The 9,765-nt window shown below is 42.8% G+C and overlaps 1 protein-coding gene across 2 annotated transcripts in view; it reads left to right on the forward strand.

The window, feature by feature from the left end:
- The window catches only part of nnt (nicotinamide nucleotide transhydrogenase), a 54,500-nt gene extending 45,096 nt beyond the window's left edge, over positions 1 to 9,404 (forward strand). For both annotated transcript variants that reach the window (XM_030084269.1, XM_030084268.1), the window contains 5 exons: positions 503 to 662; positions 3,685 to 3,766; positions 4,721 to 4,839; positions 5,451 to 5,566; positions 7,183 to 9,404. In XM_030084269.1, the coding sequence (XP_029940129.1) occupies positions 503 to 662; positions 3,685 to 3,766; positions 4,721 to 4,839; positions 5,451 to 5,566; positions 7,183 to 7,332 (627 nt within the window). In that variant the 3' untranslated portion in view covers positions 7,333 to 9,404. The remainder of the gene's footprint in view (positions 1 to 502; positions 663 to 3,684; positions 3,767 to 4,720; positions 4,840 to 5,450; positions 5,567 to 7,182) is intronic.
- Positions 9,405 to 9,765: the final 361 nt, after the last annotated feature.

Consider the following 9,765-nt stretch of genomic DNA (forward strand, 5'->3'; position numbering starts at 1 on the left):
TGCTGTGGAAAGCAGCACTGTACAGTATATATAACTATTCCTTGACGATGCTGCAGAAAAATGGTGTACTGCATCCTCCGAGCATGAGAAGAGGCGACGAGCTGAAATTAAACTTATTCGATCTGAAACCGATCAAGAAGTTACAGCGAAAAATATTGACTTTATCCGGTTGAATTCAACCAGCCAGTTTAGTTACACACTCAAAGGAATGTCCAGAAACCTCTAAACATTACAACATGCACTTAATTTTCACTGTGGTTTGCTGACCCGCAATTTTGAAATGAAAATGTTTAAATAGAAAGGAAACAGGAAGTTATTAAACTTGTTCACAGTTACTTCATTAGCCGTGTCGGATTTAACCAACCACTCATGTTACTTGGTTATATTTGCTCTGCCAAAGATCCGAACGGCTTTTTGTTTAGAAACAAGATTCCTCCAGAGTCCCTCCGATTGATGTCCGAGTTAAAAAAGTAACAACAAAGCGTCCCGTGCTTGTTCTCAGGCAATGAACCGCTCGCTGGCTAATGTCATCCTGGGAGGCTACGGCACGTCTTCCACCGGCACAGGAAAGCCCATGGAGATCACCGGGACACACACAGAGGTCAACGTGGATCAGACTGTCGACATGATTAAAGAGGCCAACAACATAATCATCACTCCAGGTTAACACACACGCACACACACACACATACGCACGCTGAAGTCTCTCGTACATGAGTGAAAAAACATGGCCGGTCATTTTTTTTTTTTTTTCCTTCCATCATTAGCAAAGTGCAAGCTTTGTTTATTTAACCTTTTCTTGACCCCTGTTACATCACCGTATTGCCAGGCTAATTGACAAGCTAGGGTTGGACACACACACACACACACGCACGCACGCACGCAGACACACGCGCACGTGCTGAGTTTTCTGTGTGGTCGTCGGTCCCTCGTAAATAGACGCACACGCCACAGTGCACTGTGTGCGCGTGCTTTTTCCTTGACGACCCGACGTAAGACCCTCCAGATCCAGCGTCCAGCCTCTGCTCTGCCTCCGTGGTTCTCGCTCACTTCACATGGTTTCAATATTTGACTAGATACGTGTCTGAACCTCCCACTTGGACTGCGACTATTGTCCTTGGCTCGGCCGAGCGGTGATTGTGTGGCCCGGTGACATCGCAGCCCTCCGCTCAGACTGCTGTAAACCCGTCACGCTCCCAAAGACTTGTTTTACTCACGTGGGTACATGTAAACACAGACTAAAAGGCATCCAGCCTGCAAATTGGCGATTATAGTGGCAGCGCTGACTGCCTATATACAAGAGCGAAGCCTTCAGAGGAAACCGCTGCAATTTACAAGAATTGCAAAATTAAAGTGGTCACATGGTCAAGTGAAAAAGAGGCGACGCACAAAGAGTCGTCCGATCTCTGAAAATAATAGCGAGACAAAGAGAACGTGTCTTGACAGCTAAAACCAAAAACAGACACCAGAAATGGATTTGGAAGGAGTTCATGAAAATAAAGCTGTGAAGGAAAAAAAAAAAAAATCAGCTTTTTTTTTAATCGATTTTCTCCAAAAAATGATTTGTGAGCTGATGAAGACAAGCAGCTGATAAAGTGCGAGACATTTTTTTTTTTTTAAATGTTATAAAACACTGTCAGTACAAAAAAAAAATAACAGATGATGATCATAATGGGAAATGTCAGGATCATTTTATGATTTGGTGTCTCTATAATTCTAGATACAGTCCTGTAAAATAAACACTTGTGTTTTGCAGTCGGTTGGACTGAGCTTCTTTGCAGGGCGTCTGATCCTCCGGTGTATATATGTATGATTCTTCCAGACAGAGTCAATCGCAGAGAAGTATGTTTTTTGAGTGCAGTTCAGTAGTTCACAAATGAATGTTCCTTCAAATGGACCAATGTTTAGAAAGTCTTCCCGCAACAATATCACATTTGTTACCAAGAACCTGTTAAAACTAAGAAATATTCAAACAAAAACATTTTTTCTGGGATCGCTTCGATACGGAAAACTCTGGATCGAGGCACTAAAATGATTCTGTGAGGAAATTCTTGACACTTGACTTTAGGTGATTGAACAGCTGGTGATAGATAACCCCACAGCAGACATGCAAGAAACTTGATAACAAGAAAGATTATACTTTTAACCTTAAAATTAGGTCAAAACAAAGTAAGAAATCGGCAAAAACAGAATTTTGACAAAGAATAAACTGAATTTGTGAACAAAACTTTACAGTGCGAAGGCTCATATTCATTACATTGGACCATATATCTCACACTACAGCGGAATGCACCGCTGTTACAGTCTACAGTAAACTGCTGCCGTCGCTCCGCACTGCCTCTCAGTCCTTGTTTCCATTTTGACTCTATTCGCCCTAATTGGAGCCGTCACACTCACTTTGCCTGATTGACGTCTGTGGAAGCGGTAAAGCCCCCGCCTGGTAAACAGAACTGTTCTCCAGACTGGATCTGGTCTGGGTCCGATTGTTTTCCCCTATAGGAGGAACTTCACAGAGATGCGTGGCGAATAAAAGAATAGTTACCGGGGGGAGGGGGGGGGGGGGGGGGGGGGGGGTGCAAAAAACCATTAAATTGTTAAATCACAGTTTCAAAGAGAGGCTTTTCTCGCGCCCATTTTGAAACCTTGTCGCTGTGATTAGTGTTTTGTAACGTGACAGTTTTTGACTGGTTGTTGTGACAAGGCTCGTAAACACCACTGGACCGTTTGACATGTGTTTGTGTGTGAGAGAGAGATGATCTGATAAAAATCAAGTGGAGCAAACCACCGTTATTAAGCATGAGCAAAGTTCAAGGCACACACACACACACACACACACACAGTCCACATGCTTTATGGAGACTATGTCTTGTCTAGTTTGTGCCTCTTATTAAAACTTGAACCTCCAGGTGACTTTAGGAGAATGTTCCAGGTTTCAAACTGATTACAGATTTTTACAAAGTTAATAAAATACAATCTTATTGACAACTTAATGCTATTAAGCAGTATATTCTCTTTTATTTGTGTGTTATTTGAATGTCATGAACTTAGTGGTTTGGAAAGAAGATGGAGAATTAAGGAAGTGAGTTAGTAATCGTAGTAATACGGGAAATTACCCAATAAAGTATAAAGTTGTCAGATATTTGAGGAGAGAATCTTTTTAGTGTGTTTGTTCTCCACCTGTTTTTCTCCTCTATTGATGGATTTGACTCGTGTGAAATGCTGCAAAACTTCTGAAAATATACCCATCTGTATTTTCATGGAGTTTTTCTGCAGGCTCTGTAAACGATCCGCTCAGATCACGCAGCTGATCTCAGAACAGGCAAACTGAAGGATCATTCCAGACACAGAGACTATTAAGTATGATGAACGACGGTGACATTTGACCGCTAAACATTTACTCAATATGTGTATTTATTCACTGCCTCACTCCTTCCACTCGTTAAGTGTTTAAACTTTAACCACACTTTTGGTTTAGACTTCATCGAAGCTAAAAGATGAGGTTTCTTTCTTTCTCTTTTTTTTTTCTCTTTTTTTTTAAGCTCACATGTTGGTTCAAGATGTGTCTCTTTACTCTCAGCACTCAACTCAGTGTGAATAACTAATAGTTTCAGTCTCCAATTTACACTCGGTTTGTGTTTTCTGGATTATTTTCAGTATAATTTTCTTTCTCTTCGTTAACTTCAGGTTATGGACTCTGCGCTGCCAAGGCGCAGTACCCCATCGCCGAGCTGGTGAAGATGCTGGCTGAGGCGGGCAAGAAAGTCAGGTGAAGCTAACTTCTATATTTTCTTTTACTCCAAAAGCGAAGCGGTAAAAAGCTACAAAATAACACGTTTGGAATCAAGGCAAGAGTTAACGGTGGTGCTGGCGGGCTGCGATGTTGGGTGAATTAGTATAAAATGGAATATCTAGAAGGACCTGTGTGTGTGTGTGTGTGTGTGTGTGTGTGTGTGTGTGTGAGAAGAAAGAATGAGAGAAAGGAAATGCGAAAGCAGGCAGGGGAAGGACAAGGTAGAGCGGAAGCCTGCGTAATTGTCCTGCCTCTGTCGTTTGATCCTGGCTGTTGCAGCTGCTGCTGCTTAGAGCATTTGTACTTGATTAGAGGAAAGTGGGTGGTCAGAGGAGAAGAAAGGGGGAGAACCTCCTCCGTCCTGATCTTTTGCTCCTTCTCTCTTTTCCTCCTCCTCTCTATTCCGTGTTTTAATTCGGTTCCTGAGAGTCCGTGCTAAACACCTTTTCCACTTGCCCTCATTAAACAAACTATTTCAAATCCTTTTTCTATTGACGTTACACTGAAAAAGAAGAAAGAATTTCCTAAATATAGCTGGTTTGATGGCGAAGTGGTTTGCAGAGCAGAGTAAAGAGAAGCAGCCCACAGAATCCAGTGGCTGCTGCTGTTAATTTTCTACCTGATGACATGACGTGGTTAATTGAGTTTGAGAGCTATTTATACACACACATGCACACACTCTCAACAAATAATCCACGGCGAAGGAGTGCAGTGGGCCTGTGCGACTATAATCAAAAGTCTCTCAGCTTAAATTTGTGTGTCTGCTCCTCCGCCTGGCTCCGTTTTTATATCAATGCCACTTGTCCGTTCTCCCTCATTGATGTCTTTTTCTCCAATTTAGAAAAGGTTAAAGTTTTTTTCCCTGCTTATTGGCCGTAATTAAAGGAGATTGAATTAAAGCGTTGATGAGAAAAACCCCTTTCTGTCCAGGTTTGGCATTCACCCGGTGGCGGGCCGCATGCCCGGCCAGCTCAACGTGCTGCTGGCCGAAGCCGGCGTCCCGTACGATATCGTCCTGGAGATGGAGGAGATCAATGAGGACTTCCCGGGTAAGAGACACTCGGTGAACACACTCAAACACACACACACACACACGGGCCCAAAACATCTCAATACAAGCGCAGCAGCGAGTTTCAGCCCAGAGGAGTCGTGCTTTTCTGCTTCAGCTCCCACACTGTTTAAAGAGCACATCTTCTCGCGCCCACCTGTGAGCCCTCGATCAGGCACAGGAAGCATGAAGTGTTTGCTCTCTTGACCAATTATCACAAAGTATTGAGTCAACAGATTTGTGTGTTCCTGCGATTCTTTTAAGGGCACATGACTCATGCGCGCGCCTCCTTGGTCGAGCGGACGGCTCACGTCGGGCATAAACTGCGGCTTGTTAAACTGAAACGTTTTGCCAAAACATTATCAGGAGCAGGAATGTTTGTGGCTCCCGGCGAGGACTCATTCCTCCGAGTTCACCTTTAAATATCTGCAGCGTGAGACAACAGCAGGGTCCCCACAGTGAGACGGTGCAGATAAACACACACTGCTCTGAAATCGGCGTCCAGCTGCTGAAGTGACAGAAATATGATGGTTGATCTGTCATCATTGCGAAAGCAGCAAGCTGACACAGTGATCTGAAAACCCTCTCATTGTTTGACATGTGTCCGATCAGAGACTGATCTCGTGCTGGTGATCGGCGCCAACGACACGGTGAACTCGGCCGCCCAGGAAGACCCCAACTCCATCATCGCCGGCATGCCCGTGCTGGAGGTCTGGAAGTCAAAGCAGGTGAGACATCTGGCGTGTGCATGTGTGATAATAGGATTTGTCCCGAAGCTCAAGAAGAACGAGGAGGAATGCGCGATTTTTTTTTTTTTTTTTTTTTTTTTTTTTTACAGCAAGTGCACCTGCAGAGGGGCCTCCATTAAGAGATGCACTCAGAGCCGCACACACACACACACACACGCGCGCACACACACGCTCACTCAGACAGGAATTGTTGCCGTTCCAGGTGCGGTCCCATCCTGATCCCATTAGTGGTGACTGTGTCCGTGTGGAATGACAACACCGAGCGCGTCTCGCTGGCACTGCCCGCAGTTCATACAGCGCTCACCACCGCTTTAAACACACTCTCCCCGGGGGAAAACACAGAGCCACACACACACACTCCAAGACACGCAAAGGGGCACAAACACATTCTGCATTCATTTTGTTTATTTCTAAACATATATCAGACAAATAATGCTCTGTGTGTTGTGTAGATACTGTGCTTTATGCGTTCTCTTATTTTGTGTAATATATGTTGAGGACATTTAAAAAATCTAGTTAAGACTCTTCACGATTCACATTCTGCAGGCCCACCCAACTCTCGCCACACAGGCTCCGTCTCGTGCCAAGTAGCAATTTTTGGTTGACTGCCAGACTTTCTAAAGTTTTGTACGTATTATTGTTACCAGCAGTTTGGATCCCGAGGCAGCGAAACCCACAACTCATCCCTCGCAATTTAGATGCTTTTAATTAGAAGTTGGGACGTCTAAAGAAAGATTTATAATGAGCAAATTTAACTGTTGGAATTGTATTTTTACGTTAAAGCTTGTTTTGTGAGGTGATTTGATGCTTTAACGTTTGGGCTTTAAATTATTTTTAATTTGTGATTTTCTTCTTTTCGTCAGATTTCTTTTTCTTTCCAGAAAATTCAGTTTTAAAATAGGAAAAAAATTCCATCTGGTGTCTCAGCCCACCCCATACTTTGAGGACCACTGTTCTAAACCAGATCGTCATTATTAAGTAGAAATGTCAATCTTATACGATACGTAGGAATTTGGTTTTTCTCAGTTGATGAGGAATGGAAAATGAAACATCGATGCCGACGTAATTATATTATACTACTGTAAAATAGTAACATGGAGCAATTCTTTTTGAGTTGTATTGTATTGCAACATTCTTAATTATAGACTATTTATTTCAAAATCCATCAGGTTTTCAGGTGCCGTTACTGGAATTTGTTCCGTTGCTTTAATAAAAATGCACAAGCTCAAGATTTTTTAGCACATTTTAGTGGTTTAAGTCTGTTTAGCTTAGTTTTTCTTCTTTTTAAAAAAAAAAAACTTGCTCCACAAACTTGGATAGTTATTATCCTGGAAACTATTACATTCCTGTCCCAACCGGGATTTGAACCCACATGAAGATCAAGGCTTTAGTGCCACCACAGAAGACACAGAACAGATTCAAATCATTAATTTTATTTCCTAAAAACTGTGCTTGTTGGGGACGATAGAGGAAAGAGAATTCTTTTAAAAAAGGGGAAAACCTTAACAGAACCTAATATTTTCCTTCTAAATTCCTCGCTCCGCCTTGGGTCTTCTTTGGGTTTTCCGTCTCTCACCGGATCTCTTCTCTTCCAGGTGGTGGTGATGAAGCGTTCGCTGGGCGTGGGCTACGCCGCTGTCGACAACCCCATCTTCTACAAGCCCAACACGGCCATGTTGCTGGGCGACGCCAAGAAGACCTGCGACGCCCTGCAGGCCAAAGTCCGCGAGACCCAGAGCCAGTAACATGGCCCCCGGCCTCAGACCGACGCCTTCCAGCAAGAGCACAGGAGAGAAGGGGCGGGCGGCGAGGAACAGTTCCCTAAAGTACTCCGTCTATCAGGTCGTCTTTGTCCAGTTGTGAGAGGGCCAACTGAGCAATGATGAAGCTGGACAGCTGTTTGTTTGTTTTTTTTGGTGAACCCTTTTTTGTCTATCTATAATGAAATATTTGTCACAAAAAAAAAAGCCAAACAGTGCAGATCGCTTTCCCCCCCCACTGATGTAATGTACTTTAGCACAGGATGTATTTTCTTTCCATTTTGACACTTGTTTGTTTATAGATACAAAAGAAAGGGTCCGCCAAGTGTAAATTGGTGTAATCTGGGGAGCAACTGACCGAGTGTCACCTTCGTTTTTAGACAATACAAATAATGTGCAACAATCAGAAGTGTAGATGAATTGAAGTGTTAGAGATTTCACTGTTAAGATGTTTTAGCGAATAGTTAATAGCTTTAAGGAAATCATTAGGTGAATTGGAGTAAAACACACCTTATGAATGCGTTAAGCGCTAATATTTGTCCATACTGTAAAGACTTTCCCTCCTTTTTCCTCCAGAGATTGAGTTTAGGGTCAGAACATTTGTTCTAGCTGATGAATAAAAAGAAAAAAAGCAAAAATAGTGCAGCGATTTTTTTTGTAAAGCTCTTTCAGTTCCAGTTTTCTACTGTATCGAGAGATTTTTGTATTCGGTCCGATATTTATCAGAAGCGTAGGAGGCGCTCGTCGTCGTCGTGCAGCTTGCTTTTTTTCTTTTTACTTGAAAATGTCTCGTCACTCCCACGGAAGTGCAGAGATCGGGGTGTGCCTATTGGTCCTGTGTGGTTGTGATGTTTCCGTACACGTGACGCCGCTGGCCTTGGCGGTGGAGGAGGGTTCGGCGTTTTGAAGGGAACGTGGCTCGTCCGCTCCGACGGGGAATGAAGGATCACTGTCTGTAAAGTAGGGCCAGACGTTAACCTGACTGTTGTGTAAACCCAATCAGCGATACTCTTATTAGATTTAAGTTTGTTGCCACATTTGAGAACTGATGTCAAGTTTGTGAACTCCATTTGTTTTGTTTTTTTCCTTCTTCTTCTAGTTTTGGTTGATGAACATTTGCCATCTCCCTAACTTGTGCCAAGCCTTCCTCCCCCTTCATTCAATCTGAATTGACTCTACAGCACCAATAGAAATGGTTTGGTCCCCAAATAACCACACGAGAAGTACAAAGAAGACAGTTTGGAAAGTGCATCATCCTTTTTGAGATCATTTTAGCGCTGTGCTGCTTTCACAAAGACGATACAGAGATTGAATTAGTACGAATGTATGTTGGTGCAGGAACAGCAGTTCATGAGACGACATGTCCACATCTTCATCACTGTTTTTGTGTTCGAGTACTGTACAACGTGTTTATCCTCTGACCTGATGAGTTGACCATGACAACTATCCTACCTCTCCATACCTTGACCAAGAACTCTCTCTCCCCGACCAACCTCCCTGTACTGGACCCACCTTCAGATCAAAACACACCTAAATAAACACTTTGTTTTTTTTTTTAAGCTCCTGTTTTTCCAAAACCAGGACCAATGGCCTTCTGTTTTTGTGTTCACAAGACATTTTTCACCACCAGACCTCAGATTGCTTCCTAGTTTACCCTTGTTGTGTTTTCCAAGTATCAAGTATCGTGCTCCTGAGGATGGCTTTTCCTCTAAACTGTCAGATTAGACAAACACATGCGGTCTGTGTGGAGTCGGGACCGTCAAATTCTGCCTGATATTTGTAGCCTGTCACCATTTTTTTGAGGTGTTGATGAAATTGAAGACGAAAAGTTGTGATGATTTTAATGAGATGCCCTCAGCTTTGTAACTTCTTCTAAAGGAGAGTATTTTTGTAAACCGGCACCGTGTCTGTGCAGAGCGGCAGTGGGGTTTTTTGAAGTTGTACAATGTTTCATTGCGCCATGTGAGGGAGATGAAATGTACTGTGAATCTGTCTTTTCCCCTCGTCTGTTTATCATGGAACATCTTCGTCCCTAATAAACCTGTATTTACACTAGATGTTGCCTGAAGACCGTCTTTTCTTTTCTGCTCGAAAACACCGTGGCCTGCCAGGTTTTGCTCCTAAATCTGTAGATTTGTGATTATTCTGAGAGCATAAGTGTCTACTGCTTTTTGGAAAGCATTGGGCCAGTACTGATGTTCAGATTAAAAGTAATAATACTGTGATTGAAAGAGTTTATGAACATGCATTTCTGGGTGTTACTCTTGATCACAGAGTCAGCTGGAAGCCACATATAACCAAAATTCGATCCAAGACTGCAAAAAACGTGTCCCTAATAGACAAAGTTAGAATATTTTCTAAACAAGAAAGCTCTTAAAACTATTTATTATTCACTTAATATGCAATATCTCAGTTACT

Source organism: Salarias fasciatus (assembly GCF_902148845.1).
Source record: "Salarias fasciatus chromosome 7 unlocalized genomic scaffold, fSalaFa1.1 super_scaffold_4, whole genome shotgun sequence".
NCBI classification, from domain to species: Eukaryota; Metazoa; Chordata; class Actinopteri; order Blenniiformes; family Blenniidae; genus Salarias; species Salarias fasciatus.